At 42.8% G+C, this 20,305-nt stretch overlaps 1 protein-coding gene across 6 annotated transcripts in view; it reads right to left on the bottom strand.

The window, feature by feature from the left end:
• The window catches only part of SMARCD3 (SWI/SNF related BAF chromatin remodeling complex subunit D3), a 116,807-nt gene that overhangs the window by 34,135 nt on the left and 62,367 nt on the right, over positions 1 to 20,305 (bottom strand). For 5 of the 6 annotated variants that reach the window (XM_072855028.1, XM_072855025.1, XM_072855026.1 and 2 more), the window contains one exon: positions 4,544 to 4,666. The exons of the other annotated variant lie outside the window; for it this stretch is intronic. In XM_072855028.1, coding sequence (XP_072711129.1) covers positions 4,544 to 4,666 — 123 coding nt within the window. The remainder of the gene's footprint in view (positions 1 to 4,543; positions 4,667 to 20,305) is intronic. 6 annotated transcript variants of the gene reach the window in all.

Genomic DNA, 20,305 nt, shown 5'->3' with positions numbered 1-20,305 from the left:
TTCAGCCTAAATGTCGATATTTTTCTTCTCCTCTGTCAAAAAGGCAGCCACTCCCAGTCCCTCCCAGTTTTTTTTGTGTTCGTATATAAAAGCCGAGTGACATTCACAAGGTGAACCTTCCTTTCCCTAGGTTGTTCCAGAAGCTCTTTTTTCTCATGATCATTCTAGTTTGAACTGTTCATTTTGAGCATGGATGACACTGTATTCCAGCTTTAACAACCAGATGACGTGTCACTAGGGTCTTCTGCAGCAAGACTCGAACTTTTCTGTTGCTACAGGGAATTCTAGTTACTGACCTATCCTAAGATTTTTATCTTTCAGTCACATCACGTTAGGTATAAGATTGTTATTATCAAAATAATAAACCTCACCTTTAATGTTGTTTCAAATCAGTTGGCAGCTATTTTATAGCAGAAATTCCTCCAATTAATCCCAGCCAGCACCAAGACCAACATGACAGTCAGAGAAGGAAGTACACTGCCCACGTGCCGCAGACCTCAAAGTGCAGAGGGAAATCTACAACAGCTAAAAAGTGATAGAACTTCCACTGCTCTCAGTTACCTTAAATTTTCTTAGGAATCCCCACCTCTTTCTCCATAACATCCCATGAAGAATGAATATAATGCTTTGCTCAAGTTGGGATAAATGATACCTACTGCATTTGTTGATTGAAGTGAGTGCAGGTTTGATTCCAGGAGCTCAATGACAGTAGGGTTCAGAGTGTGACACAAAAATCTCCACAAATTGTTTGGTATTCTGCCCCTGCGAATATCCCTTGGATGCTCGAGGTTTAGAACTCAGTACACGGAAAAGATGAGAGTCTCTTAGAATGACAGAACTGCAGAGCTCAGGTATGAGGTGCTGCGGATGCAAGGCATGCTGAGCAAAAAAACCCAGTCTTGCCTAGGAGGGCAGAGGACCAGGCAGAAACCTCAGTGTTTCAGAAAAAATGAAAATTCCCTTCTGCCAACAATCCGATAGTAATTCCTCAGTCATCTTGAAACCTGAAAGCGGGTGTGCTGGTTTTGGCTGGGCTAGAGTTAATTTTTTTCATAGCGGCTAGTATGGGGCTATGTTTTGGATTTGTGCTGGAAACAGTGTTGATAACACAGGGTTGTTTTCGTTACTGCTGAGCAGTGCTTACACAAAGTCAAGGCCTTTTCTGCTTCTCACGCTATCCCACCAGCAAGTAGGCTGGGGGTGCACAAGAAGTTGGGAGGGGACACAGCCGGGACAGCTGACCCCAGCTGACCAAATGGATATTCCAGACCATATGACATATGGTTGGTGTGTGGTGCTTAGTTGCTGGCTGGGGTTAAACCATGACAGCAGGGAAAGAATCTAAATTTACAAAACCAGGGAGAGAGACACCGTGACTGTATTCAGACGCTACTACTCTTTTTTAACCTAAAAATGGAGAACCTGGGAGTAGATCATTTAGTTTGAGGAACTGCAACTACATACAGGTCAGGTAAACTCAGTGTGCCACCCCAGTTCACTGTGAAAGAGTGGCAGTCCCTGGCTAACAGTCTCTCGTTTGGGTGAGACCAAACTATTGTCTGTGGTGCCACGGCTTGGAGTAGGAGCCTTGCTTATGGGATGGGTCACCAGATGCCCTTCTTTCAGCCAGGTGACCCCTGATTCAAGCCTTAGGATGAAAATCATCTCAGTGTTAAAATTATGTTTATGTCCACAGCTGACTAGTTATCTCAGGCTTAGACAATGGAGATAAATAGGCACTTTTTAGGGCATGATTTATCTATATTCTTTTAAATATCCTCTCCTGCATGAGAAGAACTGTGCCCTGAACTCCATTGCCTACACTGACTCTCTCAACTATAAAGGGAGCCCAGAGTGACTAGCTTACATATAAATAAATACAATGTACATGTCTATCCTTAGCCAAATAAATCCCACTCCCAAAGTCCACCATGGCCCTAGCTGTCCAGATTTTCAGTAATGCATTCTTCTTTAATGACATCTCATCTGGAGTTGAGCCATATGGTTTCTGTTTCCCTCAGGCCATGGAGCTTGCTATATCTGTACCTCTGGCCACACTGCAGTCAAATAGCCCTGTCTGCTTGACTCCCTCCTAAAAAGTCCTTTCTGGAATTCTGAGCACGTGAGCGGGTGGGTCTTTCATAAAGTCAGTGCAAGGACTCTTGCGACGAGTGGTATGCAGCAAATGCTGCTCTGCGGACAAGGAATTCTGAGACTCTCGTGACAGATGTAGTCAAAGAACGTAGGACTGACAGAAGGAGAGAACACACTAGTACCCAATAGGCAGAAAAAAGACAAGGCAGGATCTAGGCTGGAAAAACAGGCAGCTGAGGGGGGTTGCTGACAGTGGTAAAGTGAGCTGGCAGGTGGTGAAGGCCATTTCACCCCCTTCAACTGACGTCACAACCCCAAGGTCTCCTTGCTTTCTGAGCAATCCCACAGCTGTCATCCATTTCAAAAGTGCAGCTGTTCACAGAAGATACAAGTAGGATCAATAGGCCCAGCATATTTTATGCACTGTCCTCAATCAAAAGTGTTTGAAACATTTCCCCCTAAAATTTATCCAGAATAATTAGTCTTCACACAGAAAAAAACAGCCTGAGCAACACTAGACCATAAACCTGTGGTTCCCAAAGACTGTTTCTAGCTACAACTCAATCACTGTGAGCAATACGATAACTGCAATTACAACTAATTCTGAGTAGTCCTGCATATTCCCTACATATTATCACATACCTCAGACAAATTTAAATTTTTCCCAGGACTACAATCCCAGTTTGGGAACCACTGTTTTAAGGCAAATATTTCAAAATTACAAGAGCTTTGATAAGAGATGGAAATGCAGAGACAACTTTTATTGGTGTTACCAATGCTCCAACTATAATAAAATGAAAATACTTAACATCAGAACAACCCAAATTTATCTAGGCTTAGCTCTATTTTGACAGGTCTTGAATTTCACAGCTGCTACACGCTAAGTCTAGACATGAATTTGAAAAACATCTGTTTGATCATTCTTTAGATGTTAACTAGCTGAGTAACTGGTATTTAAAATGTGTTTGCTGAGCCCTAGATGGAAGCAGAATTTTCTGTCTACAGTTTCTGTAGAGTGTTGTGCCTCCTATACTCTTCCCATTACAGGCCCTGAATATCTCCATTGTACAGCTTAGAACTGGAACCTCGTGCACTGGTCAATTCCCTAGTTAAAGCATTTGCCACAGAATAAACATCTTCCAGCAGATTTATGAATGCGAGTCTAAGTCTTCAATTACTTTTAAACATGGCCAAGTTCTTAGCTGCTTTAAAATAATGGTGTTCTACCCACATTAAGAAGCTAAGACAAATGTTTCCTTCTGACAATTCCAGACAATTATTCCTTCTGAGAGTCCGATCTACCATATACAACACTTTTTGACTACAAACTTGTGATTAAAACCATCCACACTTTGGGTTCCTATCTATAAAATAAGTCTGTTAATGGAACTTAATTTTTTCCTTTTTTTTTTCTGTTTCATGTATATCAATTGGAAAAAAATCAGAGGTAAAAGCCTTCCACATCTTATCAGATACCTGTACAGTGACAAACAGAATGGAATCTTGATCTTGGACTGATACCCATTACTGTGGTACAGACAAGAACGACAGCTTTACTTCACAGTAGACATACAGCTACAAAACTCTTCATACTACAGGATTTACTATATGAATGAGTATGAGCATTCAGTACAGTCACAAGAACTTAAATAAGACATGAAAAGAAATTCTTCACAATGAGAGTGGCCAAACATTGGAACAGATTGCCTGGAGAGGCTGTGAAACCTCCATACTTAGAGATTTTCAAAACTCAACAAGGCCTTGACAACCCTATTTTGAGCAGGAGGTTGAACTAGATGACGTTCACAGTTTCCTCCTACCTAAACTTTTCCGTGATTCAGTTGAATACTCACAATTCATCACATTCAACTGAATATTCAGTTGAATACTTAGGACCATTTCAGTAGGATATTATGAACAGTGAAGTGCTGGACTTGATCTAACAGAAATTGCAGAAAACATCATCCCTTCTTTTCTTACATGAATCATTCTTTTAAAGACTATGTATATGTGTACATTTTTGCGGGATCTTTAACAATTTTTCTGTAAGTAATTGTTCCCATTATATGTTCTGTTATTCCACAAGTTTAGCTTTTGACTGAATTCTAATAGGAAATTTAATACATCTCTTCAGCACAATCCTCTAATCTCTTATTTTCTTCTTCTTAATCATTCTAATAAAAAGTTCCAAAACAGTGTTTATTTATCCAGAAGCTATTATTCCCCTTATTAAAGGTTTTCAGAAGCTAGAGCTGGTAATATCCACAGAATTTTGTCCACCACTTTTCCATGCATGCTGCTCCCCAGCTGCTTATTCTTAGGAGCTTTGTCTGATGCATTTCAAAATATCTCTGCTAACAGGACTTTTACTGGAAAGATCATTCCACCATTTAATACAAGGATTATTTTTTTTCCCCCTAACTCAGTCTACAAATTTTTCATGACCTACCTTCATTGGCCTCTTCAGCGCTTCCTGAATATCCACACGCTTCCGCATAATGGTCTGGTCTAGTTTGCGTTCAAAGGCCAACAGATCCATGTAGGCCTGGGACTCAGGAACCAGCTCCCGGATCTGAGAAGGAAGCAAGGAATATCCGAGCACTGGAAGCAAGAATCTACTATGTTCCAGAGCAGTAATACTGACACCTTCCCAGCCCTTAGACAGATGTGCTTAAAATGAGTTATCCCTAAGACAGTAGTTCCCAATTAGCAGGGCAGATCTCAGTGGGATGGTACAAGCATATGACTGAAAAGCTGGAGCACAGAACTAAAGTAATGAACTCTGGAAGACCCCAGCTGGATCCACAAGGCCTGAATCATGGCTGCTTTTTTTTTCAAGCAAGGCTTAGCTACAAGCAGCCTGGGAGCCACTGCTCTCAGCAATGCAAAGAACAGTAAATTTGTCCTGTTTAAACTAAAAAAGTGCTGGGTCTTTCTAGACTAAAAATAAAAGGTGCATGTTCATGTTGATTTTTTAAAAACAAATGTTACCCATTGTAAGTAAAAACTGCCATTTAGGAAGTCAACCTTTGTCAACACATCTTCTTGGCTAAGGTGAACTTGACCTTCACATCAAAGTTTCAACATGACCAGCTATGAGGTGTCAACTTAGGATCTTGCCAACTTTTATTGGTATTTTAATACATTAGCTAAACTACATCAGTTCTATTAACAAACCCCCTTTTTATTTTCCGTTTTCCAGAGCAGTTAGCAGAGGAGGTGATATGAAGTAGGTTAGGAGGAAGACCTAATGATCTGAGCTTAGAAATGGGCAAGTATACACTTATGTGAAAAAGTCGGTTCTTAATTGGGAATAAGTCACTCATGCAGGCAAACCATAAAAGAAAGGAACTGTAAGTAATTATAGTAAATCTACTGGACTGCCTTGTCTGTTTCTATGATATTCACCCTAGCTTTCACCTATATAACTAAAATATTTAACTGTTAGAATACTTCTGTTCTATAGGAATTAAAACCTAGTTGGTATTCCTGTTTTGCTTTAGAATCAAAAGTCTACACTTCTAATTTGGTGTAAGACACAAACACCTATGTGAGAGACAGCAGGCATACACCTGTTCACTATGTTCTGCAAGGACATAGGAACTATTGCACGAGGTCATCCCAACAGTCCGTCTATCTTAGTATTGTGTCTCTGACAGCATTTGAAAGTTGTAGCCCTTTAGTACCTACAAAAGCCTGACGCATGGCGTTCCAGAACCTCAACAGGCAGTGTGTGAAGAAGTACCTCCTTCTGCTCATTTTGAACCTGCCATCTGTTAGCTTCATTTCATGCCATCTTCTTGCATAGCTGGAGCAGCAGTGGGCAGGCATTCCCTACGCACCTTCTCCATACTGCTCATACATTTTACAGTTTGTTGTCATCCCTGTCTTAATATTTTTCTTTCCCAGCCTGAAGAGGAACAATTCCTCCCTTCTGTATTTAGACTGATCAAGACTATCAAATAAATGTCTCTTTGAACCTTATTTATTTGTTTGCTTTGAGATGCTAGAACACCTGCTCTATTTACAGCAGCACTGACACTTTGGAGAAGCAGAAACCATGGAGCCAAAAACTCTGTTCAGCTTTTGCTGAAGCACTATATTTTTAACTGCTTGTATTCTTTCACAAAGTCTTAGTATCAGCAGAATAATAAAAGAACACGAACATTTTTAAGAGTGAAGCATGAAGAGCAAGCATTGCCCTGGAAACATCAAGGAGTTGCCAGACAGCTTGCAGAATAAAGACGGCTAGGCAATACTTCCTCCCCACAGTGAATACAAATCTGTGGACCCAACAAAATACCCCAATGCTTTTACCTTGTCCCACACAGAAGAAAAGACTCCTCAGTTCCTTCCACACAGAGGAAATTAATCATGCTGTACTGCAGTTAATTAAAAATTCTGGACACAGAACATAGTTTCAGTCTTTTAACTTCAAGTTCCAGCACAGTCAGTTCATGAACTCCTAGGCACATGATGAAGCAGCGAGCTGGCCTACACAGCCCTCAAGATAAAGCATACACTACAGCTGTGATACAACCTTTCCAGCTGTTTTGCAGGGTACGGGACCCAGGACCTAATGAAATTTCTAATAAATTTGTAGAAACAGCAGTAATCTTCAATGAATATTTCTATTCCACACTTTTACATCTCTTACCACATGAAAGTGAAAAGGTATTTCCTATTCCATTCCTATAACTAAACCGGATGTTAAACATTGTAAGACGTTTAGAAAGCATACACACTTTAAAATCAGCCAGCAAAGATAATACTGCATATAATTCCTTGAACTGCAAACGGCTGCAGGTTGGGAGAGTATCTGGGAGAAGAATTGTACTGGCCCGTGTTTGTACTCTTCTCTAGGTATGTGTTATGGTCACAGTGAAGATGGGATACTGGGCTAGATCAAAGGTCCACTCAGGCCAGTTTTGGCTGCTCTTACAGTCTTTTGCTTTCTCACTCTACTATTGGAATAATCTTTCAGAGGCAGGATAACGTTCCAATTTCATACTCTTTCCCAATTTCCCCTCAAGAGAGAGAGGAAAATTAAAATTCATCACAATGAAGAATTTTCTTTGTTTCTGGTACATCTTAGCTCAAAAAGATAAAGGTACTCTTACACTCCAAGCTACTCTTACACTCCAGCCAGTAGTACATAATTAATTTTTCAGTTTTCTTCATAGGTAACTGAATCCCAGTCATCTTGGTGTTTATGTGATAAGGATCTCTGCAGCCTGCCTAATTCCTTCTTCTTGCATGGTTTGCCCTAACTGAAAACTTCATAGCTCCTTCCAAGTCTCCTCCCTTCTCCTACAAAAGTTCTAACTATAAAGGTGTAAAGAGTATTTCAAGACCTGAATTCTCCATTCTGGCCTTTATCTATTTCGAGAAACTACAAAAAGCACCTAGCAGCACATCTCATCATCTGAGGTTTTGAAGCATCTATGTTAAACCTTACCTCAGAATTATATGGATAACTGTAATAGATTGTTATTAACATTAGTAAGATAGTGTCTTTCTAGAGGCTAGGGTTCTTTTTTTTCCTATTGTGAAAATTCAAATGTTTCAAAATTTTAAAAATTAATAAGAACAGATTATTATTACATTATGCACTTTTACCCTTGATTTACATGGATTTATTTATCAATGGTGACAAAAGAATGGAAAAATTGTAAGAGCGGGGACAGTAAGGACAGTGTGCAGGGAACAGCATGATGGGAGAGGCTCTCACAATTTCCTTGTAAAAGCAGCACAATGTGGGGGCCACACCACACGTGCCTGTAAACAAATGTGCAAGGCTTGTGAAACAGACAGAATCAGAAACCAGTAAACAGCTGCAACACTGCAGTCTCTGGGATATGAAAAACATCAGAGGATAGCTTCTATGACTGGCACAGTACCACAGCTTGGAAGTCAATGACAACAGGCTGCACACTATGGAAGGCTTCATCCGAATGCTGAGAGTTCTGCTGGAACAGATGATACTGAGAGGGGCATCTCCAACAAACCACCCAATCAAGGAGGCAAAGCCTTTCTCAGACATCTGGAGGAAGCCCCACGGTTGCAGGCCCTCATACTCATTGGGGGAACTTTAACCACCCTGACATCTGCTTTGAGGGCAGGAGCACTGAGCACAAGCACTCCAGGAGATTCCTGGATTGGATTGACGACAACTCCTTGACACAGGTGATCAACAAGCCAACAAGGGGAGGTGCTCTGCTGGACCTGTTGCTCACAAAGAAGGAAGAACTGGTTGGGGATGTGAAGGTTAAGGGCAGCCCTGGCTGCAGCAACCATGAGATGGCAGCGTTTGCGATCCTGAGAGAAGCAAGCAAGACCTGGACTTCAGGAGAGCAGGTTTTGGCTTGTTCAGAGATCTGCCCAGAAGGATCCTATGGGACAAGGGGGATGCCTGGAGGACAGCGGGGCTCAGGGAAGCTGGATGAACTTCAAGGACAATTTCTTCAAAGCAAAGGGGAATGAGCAGACCAATGTGGACGAAGTTGAGCAGGCCTGGCAGGAGGCCAGCAGGGTTAAGCAGGGAATTCCTGGCTGGCCTCAAATGCAAAGAGGGAGTGCACGGAGGTGTAGGCAGGGATGGTCTACCCAGCAGGAACAGCACAACGGTGCCCGAGCACGCAAGCATGAAATTAGGGAAGTCAAAGCTTAGCTGGAATTGAACCTAGCAATGGATGTGACGGGCAACAAGAAAGCCTTCTGCAAGCGGATCAGCAGCAGAAGGAAGACTAAGGGAAGCCCGGGCCTGGGTCTGGTTCTGCCGCTCATGTCAAAAGGCTGAGGTTCCCAGTGTTGTCTTTGCCTCCTGGGATAGAATGACACCATACAGTGGTACAGGTGGGCATCAACTGGGTAGAAAGCAGCTTTGCAGGAGTGGGCCTGGGTGTCCTCATGGACAACAAGCGGAGAATGAGTCTGTGAGGTAAGCCAGCCGTGACAAAGGTCAACTGCAAAATGGGCTGTATTAGCATAAGCGTTGGCATCAAGCCAAGGAAAGAGGCTACTCCTTGCTATGCCACGCTTGTGAAACTGCATCTGGACTTCTGGGCACAGGACCAGAAAGACGTGACATTCTGGAGCGAGGCCCGCAGAGGACCACCAGTATGTCTGGGGGCTGGAGCACATGCCTACCAAGAGAAGCTGCAAGAGCTGGGTTCGTCCAGCCTTGAGAAGAGAAGGGGAAAGGGAGATCCTATTGGTGAGTGCAACTGCCGTACGGGATGGTGAAGAAAAGACAGAGCCAGCCTCCTCTTGGAGGCGCACAACAATAGGATGAGAGGCAACAGAAACTCACTGCAACACGGGCAATTGACTCAGTATAAGGAACTTTTTTTTTTTTTTTTTTTTTTTTTTTTAAACCATGGTGGTACCAAAACGTTGGAACAGGCTGTCAAAAGATGCTGTGGGATGTCCATCCTTGGTTGGAGGTATTCAGAACCCAACTGGACAAGGTCCTGAGCAACCTGATGTAACTTGAACCTGTTTTGTCCAACAGTTGGTCTCCATGACTTCCAAAGGTCCTTCTGATCCAAATTATTTTGTGATTACTGAGGCTTAAACAGTTGTCTACCCAAATCATGGTTTTGCCAGATATTCAGTGAATCCTTTGCGTGTTTGAGGACTAAGAGGTCACTTTCAGCCTATATGTTATAGAGACTAAATTACAGTTAATTTTTATTGTATTCTATGCAACTGCGAATACATGTTATATGTACTACACATATGGCAAGTAAAATGTACAAGTAATATATTTAAATTACGAGCACATATGGAAACAAGGTTTACAATTCCTCAGCAGGGTTCCAAAGGAATCAGTAGAAATGCTAGTCTATCTAATAACCTCTACGTATATTTAAGGATATCCCACCTACAAGAAGGGCCAGAAGGAGGATCCAGGGAACTACAGGCCTGTCAGCCTGACCTCGGTACCAGGAAAGCTGATGGAGCAGATCATCTTGAGTGCCATCACATGGCATGTAGAGGATAACCAAGGAATCAAGCCCAGCCAGCATGGCTTTAGGAGAGGCAGGTCCTGCTTGACTAAGTTGATCTCCTTCTACGACAAGGTGACCCGCTCAACTGGATGAGGGAAAGGCTGTGGATGTTGTCTATCTAGACTTCAGTAAAGCTTTTGACACTGTTTCCCACAGCATTCTCCTGGAGAAACTGGCTGCTCATGGCTTGGACGGGCGTACTCTTCCCTGGGTAAAGAACTGGCTGGATGGCCGTGCCCAAAGAGTGGTGGTGAATGGAGTTTACTCCAGTTGGTGGCCAGTCACAAGTGGTGTCCCCCAGGGCTCTGTGTTGGGGCCAGTTCTGTTTAATATCTTTGTCAATGATCTGGACGAGGGGATCCAGTGCACCCTCAGTAAGTTTGCAGACGACACCAAGTTGTGCGGGGGTGTCGATTGCTTGAGGAGAGGAAGGGTCTGCAGAGGGACCTGGACAGGCTGGATCGATGGGCCAAGGTCAATTGTATGAGGTTCAACAAGGCCAAGTGCCGGGTCCTGCACTTGGGCCACAACAACCCCATGCAACGCTACAGGCTTGGGGAAGTGGCTGGAAAGCTGCCCAGTGGAAAAGGATCTGGGGGTATTCATCGACAGCCGGCTGAACATGAGCCAGCAGTGTGCCCAGGTGGCCAAGAAAGCCAATGGCATCCTGGCTTGTATCAGAAATAGCGTAGCCAGCAGGACTAGGGCAGTGATCGTGCCCCCGTACTCGGCACTGGTGAGGCCGCACCTCCAATACTGTGTTCGGTTTTGGGCCCCTTGCTACAAGAGAGACATTGAAATGCTCGAGCGTGTCCAGAGAAGGGTAACGAAGCTGGGGAAGGGTCTAGAGCAGAAGTCTTATGAGGAGTGGCTGAGGGAACTGGGGTTGTTTAGCCTGGAGAAAAGGAGGCTGAGGGGAGACCTTATTGCTCTCTACAGCTCCCTGAAAGGAGGTTGTAGCAAGGTGGAGGTCGGTCTCTTCTCCCAGGTAACAAGTGATAGGACAAGAGGAAATGGCGTCAAGTTGTGCCAGGGGAGGTTTAGACTGGATATTAGGAAATTTTAGTTCACTGAAAGGGTTATCAAGCATTGGAACAGGCTGCCCAGGGAAGTGGTGGAGTCGCCATCCCTGGAAGTATTTAAAAGACATTTGGATGAGGTGCTTATGGGCATGGTGTAGTGATGGTCTTGGTAGTGTTAGGTTTACGGTTGGACTCAATGATCTTAAAGGTCTTTTCCAATCTATACGATTCTGTGATTCTGTGAAATCAAGAACTGTGGAGGGCATTAACATTGACCAAAAGTAAATAAGAACAGGGCAGCCATACAGCAACAGGGACTCTCTCTAAAGCTGGGCTACTCAAGCAAACTTTTTTTATACAGCCAGATGTAGCCCAGTAATGACACTCACCCTTCCAGAACACTGGCTATCCAACCTTAACACCTCTGAGAAAAAGAAATTAAGATCTACAGTTCATCTGTCTCCTTCCCTTACTTCAGCCTGGCACTAGCCACCGGGAATGGCTAATTTGTCACTACCAAACAAACAAGTCAGGGATAATCCACCTTCTGAAATCCTCAATTCAAAATAGGTTAACAGTAGTATTGCAACAGATGAAGTATCTAAGGCTATGGGAGAGGTAAGGTTAAGAGACAGAGAAACTTTTTGCTTGGCCAATAGCATGGCTGGAGAAGAACAAGTCTGGAAGAGGCAGCCTTCCTTCACATTTGAGGCTACCATTTCAGACCTGAGAGTAGCAGATGCTGCTCAAAACATTCATCAAAATCAGCTGCAAGTTTCTGTCAAAATGGCTAGAGTACCTGGTGTAGAAAGTACGCTGACTTTAAGTCACTTGTAAGGTCCGGTAGTACAAAGTCAAACTAGTAAAACTTGATAACATATTTCAATTGTCACAGGGAGTTAATACCAGATCTGATACATGCCCATTACATTTCTGCTTCTGTATTTGCAGCTGAAAGCAACATTTATCTTATCAGTAAACAATGGTGTGAAATAGAAGTGTCAATCTTCAGAACAAGTACATACAGGAAACAACTGCTCTGAGTGTACAATAATTTAGTTACCTACTAGATGATTTGAGAAAAGGGTAGTCACTATCTATAAAGCAGAAGTAATATTACTAAGGAAAGAGGTGACTGGTTGTTCTGGTGAAACAGAAACCTTGAGAAACACTGCTAGTAGGAGATGGAAACAGGAGTACCGTAATGCCTGTGCCTCTGCTGAATTCAATACAAAAGTAATAGGTTGAAGTTGTCTGGCCTATACTATATAGGACATGTACCAGCAACCTCCTGGTCTTAACAAATATAAGAAAGCACAAGAGAGGCGGAACTAAGAACGAACTGTTGCTTGTGCTCTGTCGACTTCATCTGCTTCAAGCATGTCTGAATCACTGCTTTCCAAGACAGACTCTTGTACCACCACATTCCTGGGTTAGAGATGTACTGCACTTATTTGCAGAAAAACTAATTTTGCTGTGTTGTGACCACTTTATTGGACAACTCAGATAATAATTCATAGCAATAACTGTCCCTCTCCCTGTGCTTATTTACTGTTCCATTAATCTTACCCATAAATTTTACCATCAAATTTCACATATCATGCATGACACTGGGGAAAAAAAAAAAGCTACACTGCACTGGGCCAAGAACAGATCTTTCTGGTCCCACTAGAAATGACCCACTCACTGATGTGTCTCCAAATTGACAGTGAGGGACTTTTTAATTTAAGGTAACCAATATGCTTACTTATACTCTAAGATTTTTAATTGAGATGTCATTTATAACAGATCAAATGGCTTGAAGAAATCCAACGGCATCAACACAATTTCTGTTATCAAAGAATCCTGTGATCTCCTCAGAAAAAGGTAGGCTTGTTGAACAAGATTTAATTTTTACAAAGCTGCACATGGCTCTATGAAGCATCAAAGTGCTCAAATGTCTTCACCCAGGTAGAGGCAGAAGGATCTCCTGAAATAATGTAAAACTTAACAGAGAGATCAAGAGAAGCCCAGGCTGGAAACAAAAAGATCCTTCCTCATCTAGAGAGCAGGAAAACCTTCCAGAGGGGAAGAGAGATTCCCCAACTCTGAATTTATATTTTGCTGTATGCCTGTCACCAAGAAAAGGAAAGGCTGTGAGTGAACCCTAACTGGACTTGGCAGCTGTCAAGCAGAGAGAAGAACGTAAGAAAAACATTGTTTAAACAACAGAAGTGCATTCTTCCCTCCTTCTCTGCACCTCCAGCAGAGAGTAATCTAATCCAGCAATCCTTAGCACAGAGGCAGAATCGCCAATCTCCACTTCACAACCCTCAAAAAATCATGTTCTAATTCAAAAACTTTTTCCCTCTCTTTTTACTTTGACATTCCATTAACTCCTAGTCCTATCCCTCACTTAGCCCCAACTCCGGCATAACCATCATCATCCTAGTAATGCAATTGTGCTAGGGAACGGTGCATTTGTAAATTTATTTAGAATGTTATCTTTATTCTGGCTATCTCATTATCAAATAAATATTAGCAAAGGAAAAAGTTTTGTGACAGAAAATATTTCTCCGTTTATAGTCACAGAGTTATGGGAAGAAAACCAAAGAGTTAAGCTGTATTTTGATTTAAAGTAGAGAAGAAACGTGGAAGCAGGACAGATAAGCCTGTTATGAGCAGCTAAAAGACACAAGCAAGAGTTAGAGAGATTTACTCTGATTTCCCTACAATGTTTTAAGCAGAATGTCACGAACATTTCCCAGTTATGAAATACAGAGTCATGGACATTTAAATCTAGACTAAACTCTCTGAAGTACAGCAAAGAAACAACCCTGCTTCAGTCTCCAAGGCTATAGAGAAAGATACACATTATGTCAAAACTGACCTAATGTGTCCATTCCAAGCTAATTACTGCTGTGGCTGGAAGAGTACTAAAAAGCATCATGTGAATTCCAAATTTATTCTTCTAAATATCAAGAGACCTAGCTGTATCACTTCTGCAAGAAAACTATGTCCCATCCATTCTTTAAAGATGTCAGAAATAATGGAAAACTAAAGGAAAACAGGTATTTTAGACTTTCAAGTGGTCCTTAGGGATACAGTCCTTCACAAGAACTTTTTGAGGAATTCACAGTGACACATAGATAAAAAGCAAATACTGGCCATGTGTTGCCCAAGAAAGCTGAAAGAAAGCAGTAAGACAAAGATCGAGTTTTCATCATGGCCAAGTGAAACCTTACATCTTTCAACAACTTTGACTTGGCATTTTTATTAAAATGATCCAGAAGAGTACAAAAGATATATAAATGCATTAAAAGCTGTAAAATTTTTAGTTAATCACGACCTGAAAAGACAGTAAGACATTTCAGAAAAGGCTTTTTCTGAGTTTGCTGACTAAGCTGCATGGTGGCAGATGAGTTGCAATACTGAACAAACACAATGGAATGCACGATAAAGCAAGCAATTTATCTGTACTGGTGGGTACTAATGAGACCATGGCCACTGATGAAAGTGATCGAAACTCGCTGTGGATAAGTTAATGAAGTCATCTGCATGAGCAGCAGCAAACAGACAAAGATGCAAGGTATAAAGAACAGGAATGGTTCTGGGGCTTTTGTAGTTTAACCGGAACGTAAGGAACAGAATCTACAAGTGACACAGGATGGGGAAATCAGAAATAAAGAAGAGGACAGGAATATGGATCCATACCATAGTGAACTGGGAGAAAGAAAAGAACACAAATTATAACGGTATTTGTACAATCAAAAAACCTAGAAGCAAAGAATGTAGGACATAGCTACGGCACAGGGACTCTCACTGCTTCACAGGGAAATCTTAAAAGGATTTGGGAAATGGTAGGGGAGGAAACAGTAGCCCAGAACACCACTGTAGCCTAACAGACCAGTGCAGTTCTTAAATACATGAGCAGGAAGACATGGAGCAAGACTAAGGATTTTACAATTACTGCCATGCTTGGCAATAGCATAATCACTAAAAGAACACCAGAGTCACAAATGAAGAAATCTACTGACAAACTCAAGAAAATTCTGAGAAAAGCTATTGAGATGATTAGCAGACGTTCTACAGTACAAGGTTCCATGAAGCCAATTAATTTAGCTTCACCTATGAGTATGTATCTATCTACACAAATAGAAAAAAAAGTTTCTCTGCCTATCAAAGTGACAACACAATGAACTTGAAATTGTTTAAGTTCAGATTAGAAATAAAGTGAAAATTCTTAGGAGTGAGTGTAGCCAAATACTGAAAAAATTCAACAATGACTGCAGGGAATTTTAAATACATATGCTCTCACAAGTAAATCCTCAGGCCTGTCTTGTAGAAGTTAAACAAGAACAAAACAAAGTAGCAGTAAGTTCTCATGATAGGATCAGACTTCAGGTTGTCTAGTTGTATGGCAGTAAAAATAAATTAGTACTTTTTTCCTTCTCCCAGAAGATCAAATGTGTGCTCCTTCTTTTCAAAGTCTTCCATAAGAAGGCTTGCCACTCTCTAGTAAAATTAAATAGACCTCTCAATACAGCTATTAGGAGTTGATACACTAGTATGCAGAACATAAAGAACAGACAGAATACTGATAGGAAATGACAGAAAAAAAATCAGTGTCAGTGGTGGAAAACCTGAGCTTAAGCTGGAGATAGAGGTTTTCTTGAGTTGCACTCATTCCCACTGACACATCCGAGATCAGAGACATAAGGAGAAACAGATGTGAGATTCCCCATTTCTGCAAAGAACAAAGCCATCTCCCACACTCTTTAACACTACACAAACAGACTACAAAACCTAGGTCTCCAATATCCTCCTATTGCAAACATGTTAGTTCTCGATTCCTCTCTTTTGAAAAAAAATTATAGTAACCATTTCTGCGACTTCTGCCATCAGAAAACACAGGATCTGGGAAGTGCATTTTTGGCATAGACAGTTTTCTAAAGGGAGTTGTTTGGGTTTTCATTAGCATCCCTAGGTGAAGTGTGGACACCTAAGCAAACCTAAGAAATATATCTCTGTCAGCCTCATTGACCTCCGGCATGACCGTATGTATAAAATGTTTCCTGCTGACAGAGTATAACCCATTCTGCCATAAACTTAACATTGTAGGATATTGAATTCTGAAAGAATTTGAGTGTCTTCAAAAGGAGCCCTGATAGGAGCACTGCTGGCTACAAAAAAGTCTATATGCAGCTCAGCCTTCCTTGCTCTCCACAAGCCTTCAGTGTTGAGACAGTCAGTACTTCCTTGCTAGTCAAGACTTATCAGAAGCACCTACCACAGTTGATTCCAACAGAAGACAAACACCAGAGTCACCCACATCATGGAAACAATCAGTTTGAATTTGTGGGGTTATGTTGAACAGCCGTCAAACACACAAAGGATTCACTGAATATCTGGCAAAACCATGATTTGGGTAGACAACTGTTTAAGCCTCAGTAATCACAAAATAATTTGGATCAGAAGGACCTTTGGAAGTCATGGAGACCAACTGTTGGACAAAACAGGTTCAAGTTACATCAGGTTGCTCAGGACCTTGTCCAGTTGGGTTCTGAATACCTCCAACCAAGGATGGACATCCCACAGCATCTTTTGACAGCCTGTTCCAACGTTTTGGTACCACCATGGTTTAAAAAAAAAAAAAAAAAAAAAAAAAAAGTTCCTTATACTGAGTCAATTGCCCGTGTTGCAGTGAGTTTCTGTTGCCTCTCATCCTATTGTTGTGCGCCTCCAAGAGGAGGCTGGCTCTGTCTTTTCTTCACCATCCCGTACGGCAGTTGCACTCACCAATAGGATCTCCCTTTCCCCTTCTCTTCTCAAGGCTGGACGAACCCAGCTCTTGCAGCTTCTCTTGGTAGGCATGTGCTCCAGCCCCCAGACATACTGGTGGTCCTCTGCGGGCCTCGCTCCAGAATGTCACGTCTTTCTGGTCCTGTGCCCAGAAGTCCAGATGCAGTTTCACAAGCGTGGCATAGCAAGGAGTAGCCTCTTTCCTTGGCTTGATGCCAACGCTTATGCTAATACAGCCCATTTTGCAGTTGACCTTTGTCACGGCTGGCTTACCTCACAGACTCATTCTCCGCTTGTTGTCCATGAGGACACCCAGGCCCACTCCTGCAAAGCTGCTTTCTACCCAGTTGATGCCCACCTGTACCACTGTATGGTGTCATTCTATCCCAGGAGGCAAAGACAACACTGGGAACCTCAGCCTTTTGACATGAGCGGCAGAACCAGACCCAGGCCCGGGCTTCCCTTAGTCTTCCTTCTGCTGCTGATCCGCTTGCAGAAGGCTTTCTTGTTGCCCGTCACATCCATTGCTAGGTTCAATTCCAGCTAAGCTTTGACTTCCCTAATTTCATGCTTGCGTGCTCGGGCACCGTTGTGCTGTTCCTGCTGGGTAGACCATCCCTGCCTACACCTCCGTGCACTCCCTCTTTGCATTTGAGGCCAGCCAGGAATTCCCTGCTTAACCCTGCTGGCCTCCTGCCAGGCCTGCTCAACTTCGTCCACATTGGTCTGCTCATTCCCCTTTGCTTTGAAGAAATTGTCCTTGAAGTTCATCCAGCTTCCCTGAGCCCCGCTGTCCTCCAGGCATCCCCCTTGTCCCATAGGATCCTTCTGGGCAGATCTCTGAACAAGCCAAAACCTGCTCTCCTGAAGTCCAGGTCTTGCTTGCTTCTCTCAGGATCGCAAACGCTGCCATCTCATGGTTGCTGCAGCCAGGGCTGCCCTTAACCTTCACATCCCCAACCAGTTCTTCCTTCTTTGTGAGCAACAGGTCCAGCAGAGCACCTCCCCTTGTTGGCTTGTTGATCACCTGTGTCAAGGAGTTGTCGTCAATCCAATCCAGGAATCTCCTGGAGTGCTTGTGCTCAGTGCTCCTGCCCTCAAAGCAGATGTCAGGGTGGTTAAAGTTCCCCCAATGAGTATGAGGGCCTGCAACCGTGGGGCTTCCTCCAGATGTCTGAGAAAGGCTTTGCCTCCTTCCTGATCAGGCAGATTGTCTGTAGCCGCAACAAGACAGCCACCATGCTGTCACCTGCATATCTTAATTTCAGTTTAAACTAAAGATAGTAACAAAAAAAAAAAAAAAAACAACAGATAGAGAAGACTGTGCCCTTCAGATTGATATTTCTTTCCAGGTGAAAGTTGGCTATCATTAAAGGTCCCAGAAAAAAAATAATAAATAGAATTTGATCTATTTCAGGTAGGAAATAACAATTGGAGCTGCATTCTTCACTACCTGAGCAGGAGAAACAAAACAGTTTCAGCAATTTGCTTTAAAAAAAAAATAATCATCAGACACTAATAAATAGAGATTTGGCACCTTCTTTAGAATTAGGCTACTCTATAATTTCCATCTTTGAGAGAGGTAACAAAAGCTAAGACCTCTTGCTCCCCTAAATCTGACAAGCTCAATTAGATCCTAAGCCAGCTTTTTTACCACTTACAGAAGACGCACACAACCTAGACATTTCAAAAATAGTGTTGAGAAGCCAGCATTTTCATATTACAAGTGACAATGAGTGAAGTCTGACTTATCAACTACCGGGCAGTTCCCTGCTAAGAAACTTTAGCCTATAGCTTATTGACAAAAGTGTCTCTACCATTGAGGCTTCTATGGTGGTCAAAGAAGGATAGCTAAGGACTGACACTGCTTAGAAATTGTAACTCTCTGCCACCTTGTGAATCTTGATCCCTAAGAGGTAGTGTTTCAGAGAGGATTTCTGACTGGCTACCACAGAGCCAACAACACAGTCCAGCAACATGGCAAAAGCAATTAAAGGCTGTGCCATTCTGAATTTCATGGCCAAATGCAGATACCATTCAAAAATGCAAAGATCCTGCAACACTACAAGCAACAGTTAAGTCACCAGCCACTCACAGTAATCAGTTATGAGCACAGACTAACATGGGCAGATAGAAGCCATACATATAAGCACCTAAGCTCTACACTGTTTATATTTGAATGTTTAATTACATAAAAGAAGGCTATAGGTCACATCTATGAACTAGGATTATGAGGAGCCCTTATGAGTTACTCTCAAAGTTCTAGTAAAAGCAATTCAGTAGCTCCTTTATGTTCAGTGGCTGGGCAGCATCTACAACCCAGCCAAACCTCTGTGGCATACAGTCCAAAGTAAAAACTGGAGAGGTGACCACAAAGTCAATCAGCATGGAAAAGCATCAACTCTAGAGCACGGAGTCAGATGGTATATGAAACCAACATTTCTGGAGACTTCTGCTAGAGATGCTCTATAGAACAGCAGCTGGATCACAGGTACCAGCTTGAAGGGATGTTGGGAGGTCTCTAGTCCAACTTCCTGCTCAAAGCAGGGTCAACAATGAGGTTATGTTGGTGTCTGAAAACTTCCAAGGGTGGAGATCCCACAACCTCTCTGGGTTCCAATGCTTGACTGTCCTGCTGTGAAAAAGTTTCTCCTTACATATAGCCAGCTCCTCTCCTGTTTCAGCTTATGCTCACTGGCTCTCATTCTCCTGCCATGCTCCACTGGAAAGCCTGGCTCCATCTTCTTGACCATCCTTAGGAGCTGGCAAGCTGCTATTAGGCCCCCTCAGAGCCATCCTTCCTCCACACAGAACAAGGCCAGTTCTTTCAGTCTCTCCACATGTGCTGATCCAGCCCTCTGACCAACCTCCAAAGGTGAACCAGTTCAGTTTGCCAATGTCTTTCTTGAACTGGAGGTCTCAAAACTCAACACAGTCCTCTAGCTGTGAGGTAACGAGTACTGAGCAACGAGGGGTAATCAAGTCCCTCAATCTCTTGGCTGTGCTCCTGTTCATACAGCCCAGGATGCTGTTAGTCATCTTTGCTGCCAGGGCACATATCTTGCTCATGCTCAGCTCACTCTCTACCAGGGCCTTTCCACTAGTGCTGCTCCCCAGCCAGGTAGCCCCAGCAAGAGCTTACTGCCCCCCACTTTCCCAAGGAAGAACTTTGCATTTGACCTTGTTGAATTTCATAAAGGTCCTGTCGGCTCATTCCTCCAGCCTGTCCAGCTCCCCCTAAATGGCAGCCTGTCCACAAGCATATTGACTGGTTCACCCCGCCTCGCCCCGTGATTTGGTGTCATCTGCAATTTTTATAAGCAAGCACTCCACTGCCTCCTCCAGGTCATTGATAAAGATGCTAAACTGAACAGCTGCCAGGATAGATCCCTGAAG

This window comes from Ciconia boyciana, chromosome 2 (assembly GCF_034638445.1).
Source record: "Ciconia boyciana chromosome 2, ASM3463844v1, whole genome shotgun sequence".
Lineage (NCBI taxonomy): Eukaryota > Metazoa > Chordata > Aves > Ciconiiformes > Ciconiidae > Ciconia > Ciconia boyciana.
The sequence above is the reverse complement of the archived record's forward strand: the minus strand, read 5'-3'. Positions and strand labels throughout refer to the sequence as shown.